Genomic DNA, 27,168 nt, shown 5'->3' with positions numbered 1-27,168 from the left:
CAGGGAAAAATCTTTTCCACTTTCTAATATGTATCTTTTTTTCCTCTCTTAATGGCCAAAACCATAGCCTCTTTGAATTGTAATTTTTTTTTTCCTCTCATCACTAAATTGATCTGCTTCCTGAAGGATAGGAAGACAACCTGGAAGGAAACCTAAGCCACTTTGCTTCATTGAGCTGGGCATTTTTATCAGGTGATTTTAAATGGAAAATAAATTGTTCTCCAGAGGAGAATAGAAAGAAATCAATGACACACTTCCTGCTAAAGAATTAACACATGTTTAATTTCCACTTCCTTCTAAAACCTCATTAAAATGACAAGTTTTTTTTAAAGACACAAATCCATAAGGACAAAAACAATGGCAGCAGCAAAACATATATCCACACATTATTATTACTGTGTATATATATGTGACTGCATGACCAATATGATTCTGCAACCTGTACACTCAGAAAAATGAGAAATTATATCCCATCTGATTCAAATGTATGATATATCAAAGTCATTGTACTGTCATGTGTAACTAATTAAAACAAATTTTTTAAAAAAGACACAAATCCGTAAGGACAAAAACAATGGCAGCAGCAAAACTCTGAAAGCTGAAGAACAGCTGAGCGAGTGATAGTTGATTGAATAAGTGATAATTGGCTGAGCTGCTGAGTCAGGAAAGCTGGCAGTGATAGGGAGGTGTTGAGGGGACTAACCATCAACCTGCTTAGAACAGGGTCATGCCAGGTACTTCTGGAATTGAGGGTAAGATAGGAATAATAAGAGAGCAATCTGAAAGTTGGATTAGGAAGCAGTTAGATCCATGTGTCCTGATAGCAGTGAAATTTAAAAGAGCAAAACTCTCAGCTTTCATGTGGGGAACTTAATAGGTAATGCTTGGAAAAGACCTAATTTAGCCTAAGCTTGTTGCTTACAAATAGAGACATACCCACTGAAGGAGAAAATGAAATCAGTTAAAGGGGTGGAATGTGACTGCTTCTGAGGAGGGGGAATTTGTGACAATTATTTGGCTCTTTAAACGGTGCACATGCATAATTCTGATCAAAATAGAAACCAAAGTGAAGAAGAAGAAAGGAGAAAGGAAACAAGGGACAGAAGCTGCCACAGGAACCGAGGTTCCTGGAAATGTGGTCCACACCCACAAGCCCTGGAGACTTGTGATCTGCAGAGGGTTCAGGGGCACAGCCAGACAGCAAGGTGTGTGCATGTGCTGCAGGTGAGAGCCCGGCCTTCTTCTCACAGGGGAACTGGCTCTGCTGTTTCTGGATGACTATGACCAGGGAGGATCAAGTTCCAAACGAAAGAAAACGCAGCCCCTGGCCTCTGTGAACACGGCTTTTTTCCTGAAAGCTCTAAGGGATTCTCTCTCTCAGGGCCCTGGTTGCATCATTTCCAAGTGGGACAAAAGATAATTTTCTGGATAATGGAAGTTTTAATTACCCTTAATTTTTATCAGTTTAATATAAAACTTTTAATGATGGATCCTATCCACCCCTGCTTTCTTAAGTTCAGTTTGCCAAAAATTATTTGAAGTTTTGTGTCATCTTGAGACATACACATCTATGGTGAGGCTGCAGCTTAGTGCAGTGCTTCCCCGAGAGGCCTTTGAGTTCTGAGACCCGCTTGCTATGCCTGTTCACCTCCAGTCCCTGTGTTAATAGTTTAGTCCCATCTCCTTTTCTTCAACTATTACTTCCTACTGCTAATCAGTACTGTATTTCTGACTATTTGTACGTGGTTCCTTTTTTTCCTTTCTATTTGTTGCATCTAGTTAGCTGCTCAGTTGGCATCTCCCCCATGACCAGGCTTGATTGATTTGTCTTACCTAAAACAGTACTATGTGGAGAGAGTGAGCAGAATATCAGGCCAGACCTACCTGATGTGAGTTTGGATGCTCAGATCTTTTCAGTTCACTTCTGTTCTGTTCTTTTTCTTCCCTTTCTTTTTTGTTGTTCTCTCTCTCTTTTTTTTTTTTTTTATTTTGAAAACTCCTCAGATCTTAGAGTGCTCTTAGGACCTGAGGTTACCAGATAAGTAACCTGTCACTATCATCACTTGGTTCACTGACATCACTATCCAGCACAGCACAGTAAACAAAATCTTCTGTGAGATTCATTCTGAAAGTACTTCACAAGTGTTCTCTTTGAAAAGATTTGCAAAAGAAAACCCACGAGACTTGTAACTTTTGTTTTAGTTTATGTCAGAGTGTTTCTCCACTGTTATACAGAAGTAAAAGCTTTTTTCTTTCCTGGGAAGCCAGAGACCCAGGTTCTTCTGCCCTCTCTGCCGTGTGTTGCTGTGTGACTTTAGGTTGATCACTTGACCCCTTTCTGTCTCATTTTTCTTCTTCTAAGGGGCATGTGATTTTCTGATGATCTATAGGTTCTAAAATACAGAAAACTAAGATCAGTAGCATAAGCAGTGATTTTGTAATGGTTTGATTACAATTACTTTAAAAGATTAGGAAGTGGTGGGGGCTGTAGCTCAGCGGTAGAGCACTTTCCCAACAAACTGAGTGAGGCCCTGGGGAGGGGTGGGGGTTGAACAAGTCATCACGCACAGCATCACAAAACACATAACTGCAGCACATCAATGTGAACCTGAGGGGAGAGTTCTTAGCTTAGAAAGTAAAGAGTGAGTCCTCTGAAGGTGAGACCCCAGGAACCCGCATCAGACTCCCCAGCCCCTTTAGGGGAACCTAGTAGGTGTCCTCAGATGTAAATAAGGTAAAGGATCTCACAACATCTCTCCTTCTAAAGATTGCATGCTGACCCATCAGCTCCTTTTCTAGGCACTTACTAATTAACTAGTAATTAGTGAAGCTATGGGACGTCAAGAGGTGGCAAGATCATCAGTGGTCTCCCTCTCTTTTCCTTCAAAAGGGAACTTCATTGCTAATAAGGAAGCACAGAAGAAATTATCTTAGTAAAGGTGACAATTCATCCAGGGCAAAAAAAAATGGTCTTTAGAAACCCCACCTCACCACCCTCTGTCTCCTGTACCCATCCCAGTACTGCTAATGACACACACCTATAATCCCAGCTACCTGGGAGGCTGAGGCAGGAAGATCATAAGTTTGAGGCCAGCCTGGACAATTTCACAAGATCCTGTCTCAAATTAAGAGCTGGAGCTGTAGCTCAGTGGCAGCACTTGCCTAAGCATATGCAAGGCCTGGAATTCCATCCCTAGTAGCACAAACAAAAAGATACTCCTTCGATTTTCATACTAATAGTATTCTTTCTGAGCGTGATCAGAATGTCCTAGTGATGTTTATTTAAAATGCAGTTTCTTTGCATTATCCCCCCTCCATATTGAATCTTTGGGGATGAATCTCCAGAATTTGGAAATTTGGAAACTGTAGAAACTTTTCCCAGGATAGAGCAGAGCCGTCCCCCTTTCTGATGCATGCTTTGACCCTGTGTCTCTTTCCTCTGCCCTCAAAGGGATCCAGTTGACTCTCAGACTCAGACAGGTGCTGGCTGCATGATTGGAGTGACAGCCAAGTTATCTTTCTAAAACAGCAAGCTGCTTCTTTGTAATGCAGCTTTGACCAGTGAAATTTCCCCTATGCTACAAATGAATGTGCAGAGAGTTGGGGGAACACTTGACCTTCCTGGGGAACCTTTTCTGTGATCACATCCCAAAGCTGTACTCTCTTGTCACATCTTCTTTCATTCTTCCTTTGTAAACCCATAGTCTCTGAAAGTATTCTTTTCATTCAAATAGCAACTCTCATGATTGTTTCACTGCTCTGTTGGGGAGGTTCAGAAGTGACCCCCTCTATGTAGGCTGTTTTAAACTCTAGAACTTGCATTTAAAAACTGCTTTTTGGGGGGCTGGGGATGTGGCTCAAGCGGTAGCGCGCTCGCCCGGCATGCGTGCGGCCCGGGTTCGATCCTCAGCACCACATACAAACAAAGATGTTGTGTCCACCAAAAACTAAAAAATAAATATTAAAATTCTCTCTGTCTCTCCCTCTCTCACTCTCTCTTTAAAAAAAAAAACTGCTTTTTTGGCTACTTTTCTTTTTATTATAATTTCCTAATACAGCTGAAAAGAACCACAGTTCAAGTAAAGTCCGCAGACAAAATGAATCACCTTTTCCATACAAATACTAGAAAGTTTAGAAGGCTCAAAATATATAAAACCTGATAGATATCCTCAAATATTGAAAATAAATTAGCCTAGATGATCTCAAAGAACTTTTCTGCTTTAAAATGCTATAGTCTGCAAATCCTATAATCTAATATAAATACATAGGGGATTATAAAAGGCAATATATTAGGAATCAGGTAAAAGGGGAAAAAAGCATTCTAAGAATGTTTTAATAGTACTTAGAAATAGATCCTCTTAAAACAAGGAATTTAAAACAGCTTTAACTTCTATTCTTTTGTTATAAGTCATTATACTCATTGCAGGGCATGCTGTGTTGACAACACATTAACATAGTAAAGAAGTAGCACAGTCATGTATTTGTGGACTGTGTTCCATAACAAGGTGTTGTATTAAATCCAAGATTTTTAATAAGATGAAAGGTCTCTGCTATCATGGGACATGAAAGGAGTGAATGGCACAGATAACAGGTGTAAATGAAGCGTGAAGGAAGGAGCTCTCCCTGAGGTTTTGTTGGCAGAGAAGAGGCTTTGAGCTTGGGGCTTGAGGAAATATAGGATTCATATATGTTAAGCAGAAGGACATGGCATTTTAGGTAGGCAAAGCTTAGAATTCTTCATCATGAAGGTGTGCTGTCAGTATGCATGAAATATATTGTCCTGGCTAAAAGGAGATATTTGATCAGGAAATTGTAGAAACTAGGGTTGGAATTCAAGTTGGGCTTAATGATTCGAGCCTCTGATTCAAGGCTAAAGTATTTGGGGTTGATTTTCTAGGCCAACCTTTCCCAAAATCTAATTCAAGGGACATTTGTCATTCTCTTGGGCAAAGGATTTCATCATTAATATCACACTACAATTTACACCCTTTAGAGAGTCTCAGTGCACACCAGCATGCTAAATGTCCTCCAGTTTAGTTCAGTATGTTCCAAACTCATTTCGTTACAAAGCCCTTCCTTGCTTTGAGTTCTCTCCGTCAATGTCTTGAACACTGAGGAAACTGTTTTTGGGCAGCAGGGCCATGAAATCATTCCCCTCGGGGAATCTGATCAACTTGCTTTCTTCCTGTGTGTTTGTGTTCCGCTGCTATTTCCTGAGAGAGATTGTGGAGGCCTGAAATGTTGGCACAGGAAGAGTTGGTGGCGAGGTCTGTTTTAGGTGTGGTATGCAGATCACAGGAGGGTGGTCATGTAGAAATGTCTGGTGAATTATCAAGAGGACCTAAAGTGAAGCTTGGAATGGAGATATCAGGCCAGCAGGTTGAACTGGCTATCATGCAGATGGAGGCACTGCTTGTGGAATGAGTTCTGTCAGGAAGAAAGGACAGGCAGGAGATTCAGAAAGCCCTGGGACATGAATGAGACTGATTCTGAACCCAAGGTCTTCTCCTTCAGAACTTAAAATCATCTCACCATACCTAATCCCTTATCCTGCTCTACTTTGTCTTTTTCTATAACAATCATTATTTTAAAAAATATTTTTTAGTTATACATGGACATAATATCTTTATTTTTGTTTACTTATTGTTATGTGTTGCTGAGGATCAAACCCAGTGCCTCACATGTGCGAGGCAAGCGCTCTGCGACTGAACCACGACCCCCCCATTATTATTTTTTTAATATTTATTTTTTTAGTTGTAGTTGGACATAGTACCTTTATCTTATTTATTTATTTACTTTTTATGTGGTACTGAGGATCAAACCCAGGGACTCACACATGCTAGGTGAGCTCTCCATTGCTGAGCCACAACCCCAGCCTGCAATCATTACTTTTTTTTTAACATACATATAATTAACCTATGCTGGTAGATTGATATCTGTCTTCTTCCAGCCAGAACACAAGCCTCAAAGGCAGGAAATCAGTTAATAACATCCAAGCACCAAGCATAGAGGCTGGTACTCAGAAAATGTGTGTTGAGCTGAGCTTAATCCAGGATGCTGCTGTTATCTGTTCATGCATCTAGTCAATAGACATTGGTTAGGTCCTTACTCTCCTCAGATCAGAAGCTGAGGATACCAAAGAAGACATGGGCCCTGCTTTCAGTGGACTGTGGGTGGAGTGTTGAAGAGAGGTGTGTAAGAGCTTCTTGCTGCCACCAGAGTGTGAGTGGAGTAGTGCGTGCCCTTTTCCACAGCCCTAGCCACACTAAGGAGGGTGCTCTGTTTGGGGGCAGATAGTTGAACCAGATTCAAGGCTGGAGTGGAGTTGAGAAGGTGGTTTGTCTAAGAGCCAAGGCAGGTGAGCTCAGGCTCCAGATGGAGGGAAGATCATGTGCAGGGCAGTAAGGCCCATGCTGGCAGCAGCGTTGGCCACGTGGAGCATCATGTGGCCAGTACAGGAGAAGCAAATGAGGCTGGAGAGGCTGGCCAGGGTTTTTAACAGAACATTAGACCAACAAACTGGTGTGTTAGACTGAACATAAAGAATTCTGTATGACCAAATCAACATTATGATGATCATGCTGACAGGATTTTTTGCTGAGTTGGAGTGGAGTGGGAGGAGAGAAAGAGGGGCGTAGTAAGACTGGATTGTTTGTGCTGTCCTGGAGGGATGGAGCTACTGTTCATAGAGATGGGAAAGAGGATGGCACACATTTGAGGGGAAAGAGCAGAGGTTTGTTTTTGACAAGTTAGATGCCTTGTTGACTTCTGGGGTGAGGTTGACACTAGAGGTTTAAATTTGGAAGTCCTAGCACAATGGTGCTCTTTCAAGCTGGAAGATTGAGTTATCTCTCAGGTAGAGAATAAGGAGTCCTGGCCCCCTTGTGTTTAGATGCTGGGGAAATGCAGAAGAACTTGCACAAGTGATTGAGGGGCAGTAGACAGAAGGGCAGGATGAGACTTGTATCTTCCGTGGGTGGAGTGAATGAGGTATTGCAAGAAGATGCCACTTTTCTCTATCAGATCCAAACTGCATGAGAGTCTTCAGCATTCCCATGAGAGACTTCATTGTATCCAACTCATGAAGTCTCAGTGAGAATACAGGGCAAACCGATAACTGTCTCATGAGGATGCATGTAAGTTGGGTCCATGCCTCAGAAAGGCCAAATGACAATAGTTATAAGAATTATAAATTATATATACTTCAAGCCAGCAATTCCATTTTTTCAAGAGTTTTTTTCTACAGGTATGATTACATACTTTACCATGTACAGTTTTCTTTGTTAACACTGAGAACAACCTAAATGTTCGACAGGGGATTAAATACATTTTATGATATACCCTTATGAGGGAACATTGTGCTACCATGATAAAGAATAAAGAAGTATGTGTATACATGTGTTCACACACACTGCAGGTATATACATCTATAAGGAATAACTCATATATACACATATCGGTAAAAGTATAAAAACATGAATTTCAAAAGCAAAGCAAAAGAAAACACTGTGTGTTATTTGTAAGTATTTGTTTTAAAAGCTGGGAGGGGAGAATATCTGTGTGCTGTGAGCACATCACTCTCTGGAAGAAAACTTGGGATAACAGTGGGTGCCTGGCAGGAGGAGATCTAGGGGCCTGGGAAATGGGAAAGAAAAGACAATGCCCTGTATACCAGTTTAGACTTTTTAACTTGTTGAACCATCTGAGTATATTATCTGTTGAAAATTCAAATAAAAAGAGGTGTAAAAAAGAAAGAGAATCGTATATAGGGTACAGTGATAAGGGTCTTGTGTGTTGTGGTGATTGTGCCAAACTGGGAGAAGGGAAGAATTGATGTATGTGGTGATCCAAGCAAAAATACTCCAGGCATACAAAAAAAAAAAAAATCTGTTTACACAGTTTGTCTGTTTGCAATGCTAGGAGATCAAACCCAGGGCTTTGTGTGTGCTAGACAAGTACTCTGTTTAAAAAAAAAAAAAAGTACTCTGTGCATTATTGAAGAGGGATTTTATATTGTATTTCTAGATGAAATTAAATAAGGATCTTGCTAACACAATTCCTCCTGAGATTCTGCCCTCTGGAATCACACAGCCATAGGTTGAGAATGGCTTAACCGGTCCCACAAAGGACCAAGAGTGATGCAGCTTCAGCTCACCTAGATTTACCCAGATGGAAATGCTGGCAGGGAAAGAAAACCCTCCCTCGGGTAATTCATTCACAAATTGTACTGCTTTGGGCTTGGCATCACACAGATCTTGTCATCCATCTGGGTTTCAGGGCTATATTTAAGAGACCTGGTTTATCTATCCTGTCTTGGGTGGAATGGGATTTAACAGTTCAAAATCCATCTTAAAAATAATGTGGCTTTCCTTAATGCCAAGATTGTTTGGCAAGAAGGCCAAGAAAAAGAGACTACCAACTGGAACTGTTTGAAGAGCAACTAGGCTGTCCACATCTCCCCAAGAACAAGCGTGAAACACTCCCACGTCAGCAGTGTACCCTCACTCTAGACCCCTGGAGTCTGGGGCAGAGTGTTTACAAAGGCTATTTAAACAGGCACTATGTGAGAACTGGAAAAAAGTGATCCAGATTATCCACTCTTTTGTTCTCTGGATAGTATGCTACCACAATACTTTGTGCAGACCATATTAGATCAGTCCTTTTAATACTGTTGGTGAATTGACCTCTTGAATGAGTTTCCAAGTAAACCTGTGTCATGTAGAATTCCATCTTCTAGGAAATATCCCACAACACCAAATTTAGGGAATTTGAAATAAATTAGAATTATAAATATCTAATTATTCTGTCACCATCTAAAAGGTTTACCTTTTGCCTTCAGTTTTTATTTTTCAGTACACACACAGATGTATTTCAACTGGTTATTTATAATAGAAGAGCTTTTTAGGAAAGCAAATTTTCAGCTGAAAAACGAATCATTATCTCAATCTCAATTAAGATTAGTATGTCTCTCATGAGTGTTTTTCTTAATTACATTTGCTTCTTTAAAAGTTTAGCCATGTGCAACATGATGTATTTTAGATTCATATCACTTAGATTGAGAAAATCCCAGCCATAATGTTTGAAAGGTCATCTGCTTTACGTCTGGCAAGGAAGCATGGCATTCATTTCAGTTGGAAGAGGAGGTGATGCCATAGTTCTGCCTTGGCCCCACCTCCCATTTAAAGCAAAAACTTCTTCTTTGGATTTTTTTTATTATATGTATCGTGCATTTTATTCTTAGGGCTGATTAGATTTCATCTAAGTTCGTTATCTGTGATAGGCAGCAAGAGAACTTAATAGACCTGGAAATTTCTCTTCTGCACATTGGAGGATAGTTACAGGCAGTTGCACTAATGTTCTGAGTTAATTACATCATCTTGAAGACTTTGAACTCATCTATTAATTTTCATAAAACATGATTCTTTTTTGTCATTAAGTTTTAGTCTCCTCCAAACCCTTCCAATATTTAAATTACAAAGTACTTTGTAATAGTAACTAGAAAACTATGTGAAACAAACATCTTCATGTCAAAAATTTGGGCTGTTTAGATTTTAAAGAAATAGCAAAGAAAGAAGTGCTAACTTTCCAAAGATATTTCTTTACATAAAAATCCAATAATGTACCATCATGTGGCCATACCAGTTCTTAAAATTTAACACTGTAGGTATAAATCAAAAGTTAAATAACTTGTTCCATCCCCACCACAGACCTAGGCCTGACTTTGTTCTTCCTCAAATGATCTGTATCTTCCATTCCCTTGAGACTAGAATGGAATTGAACTCTTATAGACATCATCTGACCTTAGGTTTTCCATTGTCCTTTCTCTGCTGTTTGACAATCTACTGTTTAATGCCTTGGTTCTCAAGTTATTTACCACCAAGGGATTTGAGCAAGTTTTCTCCTTGGTTAACATCCCAGAAGAAAAATAGTTCACTGCTTTTCCTTAGGATCAGAAGCTAAGAGTCTTGGAGTCAGAGGAATCTAATTGTAGATTCTTTGGCACAAAACAACCAAGGCTCAAAGGCAACCTTTCTTCAAAAGAGCAACATCCTAGGCCCAGCCAGATCTATGTGTGAGACACAGATCATTTGCTGATTTCTAAGCATTGACTCATATTTCTGTATACTTCATTGGATTTGTGTAATATGTTGACAATCTTCAAACGTTGATACTTTTAAACACAATATGCATTTTGACTGTTAAATAATATATCACATTGTAATTGTGTCATACTGGCCAGTGGACTAGTTACCTGGTTACTGTTGGTTTTCAGCTGAGGCTTAGTAACATATAAAGAATTCAATTTCTTTGCCCAAATTAAGTGTTACCTCTTAGTTGAAGAATCATAGAATCTTAGTTCTTTTCCCTTTCTCTTTAACAGGTGCCCCCAGATATTACATTTTACCTTTAAGAAAACTTGGATGAGACCAAGTCTTGTTTGAGAATTTTATAATGCCATTTAGTTCAAATCAAACTAGTATATGGGACATAGACTAAGAAAAATTATAATTTTTATAAGATTTTATAAGATTTTATAAGATTTTTATAAGATTTTATAAAAATTATAATAAAAATGGTAATTTTACTAAACAATTAGCTGCAAGATAATGAACAAGTGTACATGACTCTGAAATATACAAATTTATGACAAAAATTGCTGGCATAGTATTTGGAAGATATTGGAAACGAACAGGGATATAGATCTTGTTCCTGAGAGAATACCCTACGTCTCATTCCCTCATCATTACTGGCCTGGTTTCTATCTCTGAACCTGAAGATTGCTCTCACAGTGGGAATTCTTATCAGCGTCACTATTCAGCCACGGCAGCATCCACATGATCCAGGCTGCCTGTTATTTTCCCCACGTCTGCCTGGTAGCTTTCCACAAGTCTGTCAGGCAGTGCTTGGGCCATGTAAGCTGAGAGCCAAATCCTGTAAGGACATCAGGACTCTTTGGGCTTAAGCTCATATTTTAGAAACTTCTAAATTTTGATTTTGCTGAGGATCATCACAAAAGTAATTTTTCTCAGGATCAATAAAATTCCATTTATTTTCAGAACTGTGTAGGGTTTTCTTAGCTGTGATTCATGCATAAAAATTACTTATGCTTTAGAGCTGGAAAGCTCTCAGTTTCAACCCCTAATGCTGCAGACGAAGAAACAGAGGCTCCATGGAAAACCTTGGTGTGTGGCAGCAGAACCCTATATTTCTCATATTTAAGAAAGTGTTTGAATGGAAATCAGCACAACATATAATCAAGTGACCTGCACATAGTGTGTGATCAGTAAATGATAGCCCTGTAAGGTGTCTGCTGAGGGAAAGACAGCAGCTCTGTTCTGTCCTTCTGACTTGCGGAGAAGGAGAAGCTGGTTTGGGTAGTGCTGCATCTTCCTATCCTTTTAGATCTGTGGGGCTCCAGTTGGCAAGCATCATTAAGAGCCTGCTTGTGAGGGCTGCTGCTGTGCACTGCAACCATCTGAATCAACAGTCCCCTTCCTGAGGGCAGGGACTGTCACTCTAAAATAGATGCAGTATAGACAGGCCTATAAAACATCCACTGATAATGAGCAAACCTGGAACATGCAAAACAATCAGGTATTTACTTGGTGTAAGTGCAAAGGAGTGATTTCATGCCAGGGTTTTCTAGTGTAGTTAATAAGAAGGAAGGAGGTAGGACTACCTTCTGTAGGCTGACTAGAGGAATAGCCACCAGAGGGGCCAGGTTTTGTTTCTGAACAGAGTAACACAAGGCTCTGGCATCAGGGACAGAGCACCAGTGGTTGTGATTGAGCTGTGCCAGTTGCTCCAGGGCCTGCATCCTAGGCTCTGGCTGTCAGCTTGTCCGTTGAGGATAGGAGCTAAGCAGAGAGCCCTCCCTAATCACAGCTCAGCATCCTTACTGCTCCACTCAGGACACCATGGCTAGCAAAGGCCAGCACAGGGAGTGATAAAGGATTCTGTCTCATTCGTTATGTAACTTTCCAATGTAGTCATTTAACAGTTTTGCAGTAGGTATAAAGGGCATTCAGCTCTATCATAGAGGAATTTAATATATTTCTCATTTTCTGTCTAATCACTTAAGTAAAAACATAGGATGTGGGTTTTCAGAAATTTAAACTTGTTTATTACTTTTTGATTCTAATATTAAGTTATTTTAAATGATCCACTATTTGTAATTTATCATGTAGAGTTTTACATTGTACTATAGAATCTTCCATACATAGCATGTTACCTAGTACAAAAATCCTAATTTGGTATTATACCTAGAGTTTATTTGGGCATTGAATTTTAAAAACCAAGTTATTGTTATGTAATTTCATGTCATCATTTGAATGCTGTAGCCATCTTTACTAATGCCTCTAAACTCAGCCATTATGTTCCAAAACAAAATTTTAAAGATGTTTTTATGGAAGGGTTATGCTAATAATATGTGCACTAGTTTCCATTCCCAGTTTGCTGCCCGTGCTTCTAGAGTCTGTAGCTTTTTATGAAGTGTTTCTCATATTTAAGAAAGTGTTTGAATGGAAATCAGCACAATATATAATCAAATGACCTGCACATAGTGTGTGATCAGTAAATGCTAGTGGCCTGCCAATTAGTACTATTACTTCAAGAATCAAGAATTGGAGTTTCAAAGCCAGAGGCATTGTGGCCCCCCTTTCCCCCTGCCAGGCTCTCTGTGACGATGGTGAGAGTGAAGATGGTTGGGAGTGACCTGATTTATAGCTGGAGCTGAGCACTGCAGGCTCCAGACTCACTGTGGTCAAGTTCACCATAAGAGGGTGCCTTAAGATTAACATTTCTGTTGGTGATATACTCTAGAAATGGTCATTGGTGTGGACTATGTTTGAGGATTCCCCCAGCTTTCAGTTCTATGAGTAATAAATATTCACAGGCTGTTTTCTTGGAAGTAGATGCATATCAGTTTCAGGGAACAGCTGCCACCAACAATATATCAAAATAGGAATTGATCAGTATCAAGGAGCAGATGCTGTGGGATTAGAGGAAAATATCAAGCAACACGTAGAAAATGACGCAGGAAGCAATGAGGACACAGATATTCCAAAAGGCTATATGGATTTAATGCCTTTTATTAACAAGACTGATTGTGAAATGTCTCAATGGAAGCAATGAACATGATTTTGACAACTGTTTATGAAAAGACATGACCTTCTTGGAAGTTGACTATGATGAACAGCTACTTATTAGTGTGGCATTCAATCAATCTGTTAAGCTTTATTCCATGAAATTTTAAGGGCCAAATAATAGCCAGGATCCTAAATATGTAAAAATTTTATCCACCTACATCAATTTTTATCCTTGAAGAGGAAGAAAGAACTGAACCAACTCAAGCTCTGGAGCTGACAAAGGATGATATCAAAGAAGATGGCAGTGTTCCACTTCATTCTGTTGTTTTAGAGTTAACAGTGTAAACTGTATTTGTTCAGTCTAATCAGGGTAAAGACGAAACAACAAGAATTCCATATTTTACTGTCATTGGTACTCCAGTCCAGGCAACAAATATGAATGACTTCAGATGAGTAGTTGACAAAAAAAAAAAAAAAAAAAAGGAGAAAGCCACTAAGGTACAAAACATACTGGAAGACCTATTGCAATCAACTTTGCAGCTCCTGGATAATTGCTTGATTCTGTCCAGAGACTGTCAGTGTTTTGTTCATTGCCATTACCAATAAATCATTGCTTTTGTTCAGACGGTTTCCCTGGTCTTTCTGTTATAATCTTGATACATGTAATTGTAAATAAAAGCCACTGTTTTTGCCAAGCTTAAAAAAAATCAAGAATTGCTCTTATCATCCAAAATGATGAGATCTTTTGTATCAATATTATGGATATTGAACAAGTAATTGCAGAAACAGAGAAGTATTCTGAAAATTCCACATGACAAAGAAATTTCAACTAGTAGTTTAGTTTTACCTCTTGAAGTAAACTTTTTTTCTTAAGATTCATGTTAGAGTCCTTTTAGATAAAAGTGAAACAAGAAAACAGAACAAAATCTTGTGCAAGATAATTTGAAAACAAATATCTGTATATGTAAACCAGAAATCATTAGAAAGAAAAACAGTAGTGTCCTCTCCTCCCTCCTTCCTTCTGGCCTTCTCCTCGCTTGTCTCCCTCCCTTCCTTCTGCAGTGCAGGCTGAGTTGACCAGCTCATAATTCCTACATCTTCAGTCTTGCCTGTCTGATCCTGGTAAGTCACTGGTGTTTCACCCACATGCTGTGGGTTTTAGAATGTTAACATCGTGGCTTCCAGTATCTCAGTCCCCTCTCCTCACTCTTAGTTAGCTTTCCTCAGAGTGGACCCTAGCCTTTCTGCTAGGAAACCTCCAGGAGTACTTGTGAAACATGTTCCTGCCTGGGCCCTCCCGACACCTCCTGAACCGGAATCCCCAAGAAGTAGAGAACCTGCATTTTCAATGGGCACCTCCAGCGATCCTGCTGTGCGCTGAGGTTTGAGATGCACTCTAGAGTCTCCCTGACTTCCCTGAAGAGCCTGTCCCCATCACCCTCTGGCAGCTCTTCCAACCACATTACCACACATGCAGCCAGATGCTCTGAAAATTCTCTGGATTATTGTAGCAGCTTCTCCTGTGCTTATTTGTCTGCTTTTACAGATTCACACCTGCAACAGGCCCACCCAGGGTTCTGCCCAACACTGGTTAACCCCCACCCTGGTCCCCATATCTCTTCTCCTTATAATTAAAGGAAAATGAATTTTGTAGCAGAACAATTAGGCTTCTTTGGAGGTGGGTTGTATGACTTAAGAACTCCTACACTTTTTGATTCATCTTGTTTTTGCCAGGTACTTTAAGATTTACTCTACTGTTTAGACAAATAATGTGGATTACCGAAGGAAAAGAAATTCTGCTTTTAAATTTCTTGATAAGATAAGGACCTTGTTTTGTCGAGTTCATTCTTTGCTGTAAATAATTTGAAATGCAGGGAGGAGGTTACTGAACTCCAACCCAGACAAGGTCTTTATATTTACTATTGATGTAAAGACCCCAGAAGGCCTCCTGTGACTTATTAGAGTAGATTTTTTTTTGTAATTTAGTACAAAGATATAATGAATTTTCGTCTTAGATGTATTATTGATTCTTCTTGTTAACATGTATGGACTAATTCAGTTCAAATACAAAAACCTCACTGAATCTCCTGTGTTCTCTAAGAACTGGGCCAGCACTTGTTTAATGGCCCTTGTACCATTCTACCTCAAAGCACAATTATTTTATACCATAATCATATCACCAGCTCCTATTAAGAACTGAGATGCTTTTGTTTAGGTTTGGTGGTTGGAAAGCCTGGGGCACTGGGCTCAGACAAACCAAGATTCAAATCCTTCCTCACCATTTCCTTGGAAAGTTCTGTAGGCTGTCTCCATATTCCTGACAAAGTACATGTAAGTGCCTGGCTGTTGTCCTGTGCTTTTCTTGGTTGTGTGTCCTTGGTCCTTGCACTGGACTTTGCATGTCACTGTTAACAGAGAAAGGTAAGATCCTTCTCTATATGTCAAGGGGAGAAACCTTTTCTTTGCTTAAAAAATAAAATCAGTATATGCTTCCAATCCGTGGATTAGCTAAATCCAAGCCAGTAGATTTTCAAAGATCGACCTCTAAGATTAAAGATGTGTTAGCCAGAAAAATCAAATAAGGAAATAAGTAACAATGGGACACATATTCTTAGTTTTTAAAATTCTGGGTTTTATATAACATTTTTCCAGTATTCAATTCATCACTTTTTCATGCTCCTTTTAATTTTGAATTGTGTTTTAAGGGCTGGGAATGAACCCAGGTCCTTGTATATCTGTATCACTGAGCTACACCCTTGGCCCCCCATTATTAAAGATCTTCTTTAATAATATACTGTACTTCCCTGTGAAAGTTTTATTGGACTATAGATATTTTAAGAGGGGTGAAGTAAGGGGGAATTGTTTCAACTCTTTAATAGACATGTAAAATATGAGCTTTTTAGATACTTAGGAATACATGCAGCTATACTCATTTGTGTATATATTTCCACATTCTTCCTTATCCATATCCTTTTTCAAAAAATCATTTTAATCATGTTTCTTCTTCATGTCTCCAAACTTTCTCAAGGCAGCTTGTCCTTATACTGCCTCTGGCCCTGGTTCTTTCTGTCTTCTGAATTTTCTTAAAGCTGCTTTCTTAAAATCTAGGATGCACGAGTATCTAAGCTCAGCATTCTCCACTGTTCCATGCTTATATTATCTGTAGGTTCTTATGCGCTAGTTGGAGTTCAGCCCAGTGTAGCAGCTCCTGTCACTGCTCATTACCTTATGGCTAAGGAGGAGTTATATAAGATAACATAAGCTGTCAGCCCCCGGCAGAATGAAGCTTCCAACCACATACCTGGTAGTTGAACAAAACCCTGCTATTGTTCTGTTACACCTGTGTGCCAGTTTTAGAATGTATAACAAGGAAGTATCATGAATGGCCCACATCTGGACAGGTACTCACAGTCTATGTTCCTATGTTAATGTCATTTACATGTCTCTTCCCAATTTCTTTTCCTCTGTGACATGCTGTTCTCAGAGTTTGCTGCCTTCTTGTGTACAGAGTGCTACTCCCCCGCCGCTTCTCTCCTCCTGTCTTTTCCCTTTCCTGGATTCCAGTCACGGATTCCAGTCACGGATTCCATCCACCATCTCATGCCTTTGAGACCATGGTGCCTCCTGACTGACAGAAGTATAAACATTATGAGTATTAAGGATCATATTTGGAAATGCAGATCTCTTCCAGAACAGTATTAAAATTTAACAGAAGAGGCAGCATATTAGTGCCTTATCTTTAGGGTCCCAACTGATGGGTGAGTCATTGCAGTCCAGTCTAGGGAGCCTCCCACATGTGAAGAGGGGGAGAGGGAGAGAGAGGGAGTGTGTGGTTCAATGCTCCAGCAAAACCCATGAGTTTTAGAAAAGATTGCTGGTCATTGTTTTCATTTTTGCTTTTTGTTTTTCTTCAGTCTGTTAAGCCAAATATATCCAGTGAAAGGAAGAACTAGACATAGGGGATGAAGCTCGCCATCTGAGCTGGTCACCTGCATTGGGATGCGGGAGGATTAGTTAATCAGGTTGAGGTGTCTTCAGGTACCATCATTAGCAAAAGAGGAGTTGGAGAAAAGGAGAGCTGGTCAGTGTGCTAGTTTCCTAGACAATGGAGTGAACTCTACTCATCACTGTTCTTTCTTGGAACCAGTGAGGTTCTCATGCCTTATTAGCAGAACAGGATTTTGGACCACAGTTCCTATCAGAGAGAGAAGAAAATAGAAAATACAGTTTATTATCTTTATCCTACATGTATTGACCTTTGCTTGATGATTAAAGATTCTAGGGAGTAAAGTTGCTATCAGTCACCATGTAGAGTTGCTTTGAAATGGTGTTGCATAGAAAAGGAATTAGAAATGGGAATGTTTAAGCAAAGAGTAAAGTATCAAAAGAACAGAGAAAATGCCTTGTAATAACTACAACAGTTCCATATTATATAACAGCAAAAGATTTGGAACAAATTGGTAGGGGACTGGCTACCTAATCACCAGCTCATCCACACAGTGGGGTCTCTGGAGCTGTATATAAAGAATGAGCCAGGGCTCTCTATGCTGACACGAGTGATCTCCATTGTTCAATAATGTGACAAGAAAAGCCAAGATCCAGAACAGTGTACACAGCTTACTGCTTTGTGTAAGAAAGGGAGTATTCTGAATATGTATACAAATTTACTTGCACTTGCACAGAGAAACAGTACAAGGGGAAGATAAATTTAAAATATACAAGAGGAGGAGGGATCAAGGTAGAGATCAGGAAGGAAGCAGGACTTATCTGAATACATCTTGATGTGTATGTATGTAGTTCAGCTGTGGAATTATGTCAGGTTTTGACTTAATCCTAAAACAAATTACAACCAAAAAAAGCTCATGTGTGCACACACACATAAGACCTAATTGAACCTGAGTTACTTTGTTAATGATATAACCACATAGATTAATGAATTATTCCAACTTGGAACACAAAAATTTTACTATGCATCTCAATAAGATATACTCTAAGGGCACATATAGAAAAATGCTGAGAGTTTTAAGTGTATCTGGCAGTCTTATTATTAGTAGTTGCATTGGTATGGCTAGGAATTAAGATTTTTTTTTCTACATGAGAGGAAAAAATAAACATAATATTTAAAATGTTATTTTAACACTCTGAATTAAATTTTTAGTAAGCTCTTTCTGTTAAAAAAATATACGTGTCCTAGATCTGTCTAGTGAAAAGACCTTAGAAAACAATAAAAACTCAGTTAACATTGAACACCCTGATTATGGAAAGGAAGGTGTCTTTTCTCCCTATCTTCTCCTTCTCCCTCCTTTCCACCCACTCCCTCCCTCCCTCCCTCCCTCCCTCATACACATGCATCATGCATACAGTTTCTTTGGGGAAATAGCTAGCTCCAGGCCTGAGATGGGAAATGTATTTTAGATGGGTGAGTCTGGAATTTCTTGTGCCAGAAAGCAAGGAAGGTATCAAAGGCTAATTGGTGATTTCAATAGGGTGTGGGAACCATTTTGAAGGGTTTCTATTGGCCAAGGATGGGAGGATTGACTATAAGGGAATATGCAAAAAAAAAAGTCTGAGTTATAATGACTATAAGTAGAAGGACCATCATACCCTCTCCCCACTGCTCCCCCCTCATCATTGCAGTGAGAAACCTCTTTGATTATTTTAAAGGACGCTGGGGAGTATTCATTTGATCAGGTAAACCCTGGTTAAAGTTTCATAATTTAAATTCAAAGTTTAGAGTTCACATCCTTCTCCCCAACCTCTCCCCTTTACGACAGGCTTGGTATCTGAGCTCATATTGACCCTCACTGGGATGGGAAGTTTCTGACTTTGCATTCTTTGCATCCCCAGTAGCCAGCATTATGTTCTTAGTAGAGCTGAAATCTACCTTCTCAGATTTCAGAGACCTGGGTTCCAGTCCCTGCTTTTCTTCCTTCTCCCTGGGCAACCTTCCTCTCAGAAGCCATGTCTCTCTTCTCTAAATTACAACCCTGTAATAATAATCATGTGTCCTTCTGCCCTTCAGAACTGACTCTAAGATGCCTGCCACTTTGTTGGAACCATTTCAGTGTTTCCTCCCTATTACTACATTCTTACATGGGAACGATTATTAAGTTCCATTAGTGACTGAAATTGTTTTAGCTCTGCCTAGAAAAATGAATATTGCTGGTTCATTACCACAAACTGGATGGCGAAGTAATACGCTTTGTCTTTTTTATTTCTTTCAGCCATGGAATTCCATGAGCACTTACACAGCATAGGCACCAAGGAGGGTCTGAAGGAACGGAAACTACAGAAAGCAGTGGAGAGCTTTACCTGGAATATCACGATCTTAAAGGTATCTACAGAGTTGTATCTGAGGGTAATAGTGCTGTAGTTGTTCTCTGCTTGCCTTTCTCTCTCAGAATAACATTTCCTTTGTTGTGCATTATCAGCCTTTGAGGCTCTACAGCACAGCACAGAAATCACAGTGACAACTCTTCCCCTATAGAGTTCATAGGCACAGTGGCTTGTCACTGGGGCTCAGAAGGAGCACACAGGTCTTCTGGTATACAGACAAAGACTTCATTTTATCCTGGGAGCATTTTAAGGTTCATAAATGCCCATTGGTGTATGTGAAGTAGAAAATACTGATTACAGAGGATTGATTGGAAAATTAAAGATTCTAGCCATTCAACTGTCATTTCACACTTTAAAGTGTAATCAGAGCCCTAATGTTAATATGGACCCAGAAAAAACAAGAAGAGGATTGGATAACGTATAATGTAAGGAAATGCATAAAGGAATTGCCATTTGAAAGAAGTTTTCCTTTAAAGGTGAAGTTGCATATGTTTCTCTCAGTATGCTGCTTTTAAAAATTGGCTTGGGTTATTTTTATTATAAAAACAATACATTTTTGTTTTAGAAAATGTCAAAGGCAATAAGCAAAGGTGCACATAATCCCACCATCCAGAGACAGTTAGTGTGGGTTTTCTGCCATGCATTCTTCCAGTATTTTTTTTCTGTGCTGGATTTAATGTGACATGATTTTTTAAATAACATAGTATATGTACCTTCAAACATTTTTGAGTTTTTATTCCAGGGGTTCTTACTGTTCTTCTTAGTGCTTGAGGATACGAATAATCACAACACAGGACAGTTATTTCATCCTGGATCTTGGACAAGTAAACGTAAAACTGCTTTCTGCCGTTCACCCTCCAAAACTTTATGCTCAGTTGAATTTGAGACTGTAAAGACATTATCATAGCTGCCTCTTTTAGTCTCCTCACTACTCCTCCAGTTTAGAGATCCATTCCTGCCACTGACAACAGTTTTCTGATTTGATTGTGTAAAAGGTCCCCCTTCCAAAGCTAGCGAGCTTGCATTTTCTCATGTTAAACCCCTACTCATTTTATAATTAAAATCATTTTCTTGACTTCTTCAAGCACTTCCCTTCCTACACATGTACTTTTTAAATACATATATATCAAGATCTTCTGCTTAGAATTTAACTCCAATGGTTTGCAGTTCTGTAAACAGCAGAAACAAGAATTTACAATGAAAAGGGATTTGGCGTTACAACTTGCTGACTCACCCCCTTTCAGGGGTGGAGAGTATACCACACATTTCCTGCAAACCTCAGGAAAAAATAGCACAGCACTTTAAGCCCGTGGTAGGAACAAATGCTCATTTTCCTTCTATTTTATATAGGCAAGTAGAGGCCTAGGACCAACTTTCCTTGCTCCTCAGTGTGATCTGGGAACCAGCAGTGTGAGGTCCCTTGGGAGCTTGCTGCCTAGCAACAAAGGGAAAACTTTCTGTCACCCTCTGAAGGCTGGCTGGAATGAACTGACGGTAGATAGATCCATAGAAGGAAAGGTGTATGCATTCCTTTCCTGTGCCCAGGATAGTCATGGGAGTATGATTACCCAGTAACTCAAAGAGGTCCAGATGCTTATACGTTCTTCTAGAGGAGAAAGGGGAGACATGGGACAATTTTGAGGGGTACTAAATGATTTTAGGTGAATGGGAAAGAATTGGAGGAATCTATGTGTCCTTGCTGTATGATGGAAAGGCTTTCCCTGTATCTGTTTCTAAAGTTTAAACTCTGTTTAGAAGAACAAGTGTTCATGGGGTCTGACGTGTGAGTTTGCTCTGAGTTGGGCTGTCAGCATTTTTGTGGCCGGAGGGAATAGAATGCCCTGAGATCCTTCCTCCATTTATTCTTTGCAGTAAACTTGGAGAGGCAACATCCCTTTGGGGCTACCAAGTGGTGCCTCCTGGTGGAACAGAGGCTAGGCAGGGTTTGAGTTAACTCCAGATATGGAAGAGAAGAACAGGAAGACATGTTGAGGGAGCTCTGGCACAGTGAGGCCAGAGCATGGGCATTATCTGGGGTGCTAAAAAATGTACTCTCCTGAGCCCCACCCCACACCTACTGAACCGGAATATCCAGGAGTGGAACCCAGGAATCTTCTTGCCTGTCTAGTTCCTCAAGGAATTCTTAGGCACACTAAAAAATATTGAGTACCATTGCTATAGAATCTTTACTTATTCATCACCCCATTCATTGGAACCACAAAGGAGGAAAAGTGACTATGTTAGTCAGCTTTTTGTTACTGTGACAAAATACCTGAGAGAAACAGCAGAGGAAAGATTCATTTTGGCTCATGGTTTCAAATGTTTCAGTCCATGCTTAGTTGACTCCTTGCTTTGGACATGAGGCAAGGCAGAATATCATAGTGGAAAGGGTGTAGTAGAGGAAAACTGCACACTTCAGCCCTCAGGGCAGCCCCGGAAGCAGAGCAAGGGGTGCTGAGGATAACATATAGTCACCAAGGTCACTCTCCCAAGAACCTCCTCCCTTCAACTAGGTCTTGCCTCCTACAGTGTCCAGCACCTTATGGTAGTCCATTCAGCTATGAATCCATCAGTAAATACATGGATGAGTTTAGTACCTTTGTGATCTAATCATTTCCCAAAGGTCCCACCTCTGAATATTGTTACATTGGGGATCAAGCCCTCAACACATGAACTTTTGGGGAACATTCCGGATCCAACCATTTCAGAATGTAGGGCTTTCAGTCCCAGACATACCAGGGACTCTGCTCACCCTAAGCGGAGGCACACTGTTGGTAAGAAAGTTCATATGTCTAAGGATATTCATCTTATTGTTTTTTAATCTTGGTTTATTTTATTTTTTATTTGGAAAATTGTTTAAGATACAGAAGTGAACAAAGGAGAAATAAAATCATTCAGGGTCATCACATCCAGAATCATTCACTACTAACAACTTGGCATACTTACTTTTGGTCATTTTTTTTATTAAATAAAAAGCATTGATTTGTTTTTATAAATGCATATTTATTATAAAGAATTATTTTAGTATAGAAAATATAAAAGCATTAAAAGGACTTTAGATCCTCCCTCTAATTAGAACCTTCTTTAAATGTGAGTGACCTTATTCCAGGAAGATTTTCATGCGCAGCATGTGTGTGCACGGATGGGTGTGTGGATGGAGATGAGTATGACTGAGTTTGAGTCATATCTTTTTTCATGTTGATGACATTTTTGAAATTGTTATCTATCTCATAGTCCATGACATCTTTGCATTGTGTCACAGTTACAATGGCAGCGATGTTCCTTTTCTGGAGTGTGACCCACCCACACACACTTCCACTTGCTTGTTTGATCCAACCCTCAACATAAAATCATTATTTTTTACTTCTTTGCAAACCTCATTAAGATATAATTTACACAAAATAAAATTTTCCAGTTGTAAACATATAATTCCATGATGTATAATGTATATATATGTAGCCTCCACCACAACTATGATAGAGTATTTCTGTCACCTCCGAAGGTTTCTTTGGGCCTCTTTGTAATAAAATCCTTTGTGTTGGTAACCACTGATCTGATTTCTCCATATATATTTTCACCTGTTCCAGAGTGTTATATAAATGGAATTATATAGGATGCAGTTTTTACTACGTGACTTTTTTCATTTAGCATAATGCTTTTTAGATTCATCCACGTTACAACAATCGATTCCTTTTTATTGATGAATAGTATTCTATTTTTATGGATGTAACACACTTTGTTTATACATGAATCAGTTGATGGACATTTGGGTTGTTTCCAATTTTCAACTATTGTGAATAAAGCTGCAAAGAACATTCACATACAATTTTTTATATGGACATATGTTCTTATTCTTCTTGGGGAAATATCTACGAGTGGAACGGCTTGATTGTTTGGTAAATGTATGTCAGATTTCATAAGAAACTGCCAAACTACTTTAAAAAAAAAAGTCATTTCCTATTTGCATTCCCCTCAGCAGTGTGTGGAGAGTTCCGATTGCTTAGATGATCCTTGTCAACACTTGAAATAATTGGTTTAGCCATTCTAGCAAATGTATGAAGGCTGAATATCTGTGTGTGTGTGTGTGTTTAAAAAAATTATGATGAGTCTTGATGTGGTTTTATTTATGTTTCTTACACTTGAAGTTTGTTAAAATTCTTGGATAGGGGCTGGGGATATGGCTCAAGCAGTAGCCCGCTCGCCTGGCATGCGTGCAGCCCGGGTTCGATCCTCAGCACCACATACAAACAAAGATGTTGTGTCCGCGGAGAACTAAAAAATATATATATATTAAAAAATTCTCTCTCTCTCTCTCTCTCTCTTTCTCTCTCTCTCTCTCACTCTCTCTTAAAAAAAATTCTTGGACATGTGGATTTATAACTTTAAATAAATTCGGAAAATTTCAGTCATTATTTCCTCCTTTGATTACTCCAGCTATACATATATACTGCTTGGCATTGTCCCATGAGACATAGATGCTTATTCATTTGTTTTTAAGGTGTTTTCTGTGTTTAAAAGAAAATGTTGGCGGTTATACTGTCTTCAAGTAATTAATATTGCTGTCTTCTATATTATCTAATATGCCATTAATCCTGTTTTTATTATTTTTTTAATCCTGTTTTTTTAATTATTTTTTTAGTTGTAAATAGACACACAATATCTTTATTTTTATGTGGTACTGAGGATCGAACCCAGTGCCTTACACATGCAAGTCAAGTGCTTTACCACTGAGCTACAGCTCCAGTCCCAGTATGCTATTGATCCTATTTCACGTATTTTATATCAAATTTCATGCATCTCTCCTCTTTAAGCTCATCAAATCCTCTGACTTCTTGAACATGTGTAATAGGCAGCCTAAAGCTACTTCCTCCTCTCCCCTCCTCTGAGCTTCAAACTCCAGCCACTATGGCTTCCTGAATTGCAGGCTCTGTCCTCTGAGCCTGTGGGGCTGTTGGGCTCTGGGCCACACCCTTCTACATTATTACCTGCAAACCACACAAAGTGTGGGACACTCTTTTTCAGGGTTTTTGTTTGTTTGCTTATTTTTTGTTGTTTTTTTAGTACTGGGGATTGAACCCAGGACACTTAACCACTGAGCATATCTCCAACCCTTTTTACATTTGATTTTGAGATAGGATCTCGCTAAGTCGCTTAGGGCCTTAATGAGTTGCTGAGGCTGGCTTTGAACATGGAAGCCTCCTGCCACAGCCTCCTAAGCCACTGGGATCATAGGTGTGTGCCACTGTGCCTGTCATTCATGGCACTCTTGGTATCCTTCTCTCAGACATCACTCTTGTGCTCTCTGAAAGCCATTGTGTTCTGTATTTTGTCCTATTTTTTAATTGTGTCAGCCCTATTCCTAACTTTTCCAGTGTCACTTTCTTCCCACCATCTGCCCATAATGTCTTCTGCTACTCCAGCAAATAGAAGAAGAGAAGGTCGCTTACTTTGTTCATATCCCTCTGGTTGGGTTGAGTGTTAGGGAGAATTTTGTGGACTCTAGTGACTTGACAATGTAGGTACTGTGAGTTTTAAAAGTTTATTAAATTATGTTATACCCTTTTCTTAGTTTGGTTGCTCCTTGGTAGTTTTTTACCTGAGTTTGTTTTTGGCTAATTTTGCTGTTTGGGCTCCTTTTGTTGGAAATGTGGGATGGGAACTCCAGTGCATTTTCATCCCTCCACCATTATCAGAGCTCCTCTACTTTCATTTTTTCATTTGCTAAAATGCTCGCTATACAGGTGGTGGTGCTCGCCAGGCCCACTGACTGCCATTCCTAAGATGCTAAGATCTCCTAAGAAGAGTGCAGTTTTCACAGGCCTGCTCTTCGTTACCAGAAGCAAAAATTCACTTAGACTAACTCACTGAGGAGGGGTGAGAGATGCAGGCATATACAGCCCAGGAAGGGCATGAACCTTCAGGAACTCTGAGACCAGAAACGACAGTCCAGCTTCACGCAGTTAGGAAGCTGTTGGAACCCCAGTGGCCCCAGAAGAGCTGCGTCTCTGTGGCCAGTGCTCTGCCTGCTTGTCTCTGTGCCTCTGCTCAGTTCTTCTCCCTTCTGCCAGCCCATGCATTGTGCCCATTGGTAGTATTTTGGAACTTTTTCTTGCCTTGTTCTGGCCCTGACAGTACCATATAAGCTTTTATTTCAAGTGCTCAAACTATTTGTCTTTCCTAGTTTAGCTCAACCATTTAGCTCCAGACTGAGCAGTCCTAAGGTGTGTAAGTCTTCTCTTGTATCAGGGCTCCTTGGATCGAGCTCTCCCCCTACCTCCATACACTGTGTCCAGGAAGATCTTGTCCTGTAGCTCAGAAGCTGGCCACCTTGAGTGGCTGTTTCAGTTCCCTACTGCTGTTTAACAACCCACTTCAAAACTAGTGGCATAAAATGATTTCTACTTCTTTTTCCCATTATTCTGTGTGTTCACTAGCTCAGCCACATGGTTTGTGCTTCATGTGGTAGTGGCTGGCTCTATCCTGGGGCATAATTCTGCTGGGACCTCAGCTGGGCCTGGAACATCAATTAGGCTTTACCCACATGACTGGCATCTCATCTGGGGTGGGCTTTCATAGCGTCTGTATCACATCTTAAAGTAAGTTGATTGTAGCCCAAGATGTCTCCAGATGAATGGCTGCCAAGCCAGCTCTTCCCATCCTGTGCCACTCTGCCCTCAGAAACCAGACTGACAAGGAAATCCTGCAAGTAATTAGAGATTTGTTCTCTTCAGGAGCATAAGACTTCTGCCAAAAATGAATCAATAAACCAGATGGCGTTGATCCCAACATTGAGCTTGGTTTTTATTTTTACCTGAGGTGTAGTCTTTACCTTGAAGACTGGCATTTGTTTCCTTTCTGAAAATCACTACTATGGTCTGTGGACTGATTGCATTTTCTTTTTTTAGACTTATTGACACTCATGTCTTAGTTATTTTATTTATTGGTGATGTCATGTGTTGCCAGTTTTCCTGAAAAGCAATAATTGACTGAAAGCCATTTCTCCATTTAGTGTGTGAAAACTCAGAATGGTTCAGGAAACACACTACAGTAGTGCTCACCATTAGGCAGGCCGCTCTTCCTGATCCATTTAAAACACAGAAAAACCTCAAGCACTTGGATCCCTCTAATGTGGAATTTGTGATTACTCAGCTGATATTTGATTAGGCACAAGGTATGCTTAAAAGAGTAATAATGCGAAGGAAGTGCTTACATGTGCACTGTTGTTCCTAATGTGTCCAGAGTCTCACCGTCCTGGTCCTGCTCATCCCCCAGCCTCCTATCCCTCTCCACTTCCTCTCCTCTGACCCTGGTCCCTCTCTGACCTCCTGCTTTCTGTGCTTATGTGGTGGCTCACTTCTACTATCAGGAGACTCCAGTAACTGCTCCTGAAACCCCCATCCCACCTCTGCCACCAGAGCAACCATCTAGCTCTGTGCCAGTCCAGGCCCCCTCCTGCTGCAGAGTGAACCTTAGCTCTCTCCATGAGCAGGTCTGTAGCAGGGAGAGATTCAGAGTCCAAACTTAGAAAGCTTTGTGGTCTAGAGGACATGCTGCTGAATTATGGCTGGGCTGCAGAGCTTGTTTCCTGGAGTCATGGAAAGCAGCAGGATTCTCCACAGCCCCCCACACCTACCAAAATCCTTTCCTGCCCTTCTCTCCAGGCCCAGCTCTCCATCTTGGTTGAAGAAAACAAAACTTATTTTTGAGGAGAATGGCATTCCTTCTAAATTTAAATTAAATTGAA

General features: G+C 39.9%; 1 protein-coding gene and 1 pseudogene across 4 annotated transcripts in view; both read left to right on the top strand.

The window, feature by feature from the left end:
* PLCL2 (phospholipase C like 2) overlaps positions 1–27,168 on the top strand; it is a 178,095-nt gene that overhangs the window by 138,629 nt on the left and 12,298 nt on the right. For all 3 annotated transcript variants that reach the window (XM_081287552.1, XM_081287551.1, XM_081287553.1), the window contains one exon: positions 19,313–19,422. In XM_081287552.1, the coding sequence (XP_081143678.1) occupies positions 19,313–19,422 (110 nt within the window). The remainder of the gene's footprint in view (positions 1–19,312; positions 19,423–27,168) is intronic.
* Positions 12,686–13,541, top strand: LOC308645183 (thioredoxin-like protein 1; annotated as a pseudogene). Its single transcript has 2 exons — positions 12,686–12,782; positions 12,823–13,541. The product of its transcript is annotated as a thioredoxin-like protein 1 (transcript).

Source organism: Spermophilus citellus (assembly GCF_964194105.1).
Source record: "Spermophilus citellus genome assembly, chromosome: 3".
Classification (NCBI taxonomy): domain Eukaryota; kingdom Metazoa; phylum Chordata; class Mammalia; order Rodentia; family Sciuridae; genus Spermophilus; species Spermophilus citellus.
Note: the sequence above shows the minus strand (reverse complement) of the source record. Positions and strands in the feature narration are given on the sequence as shown.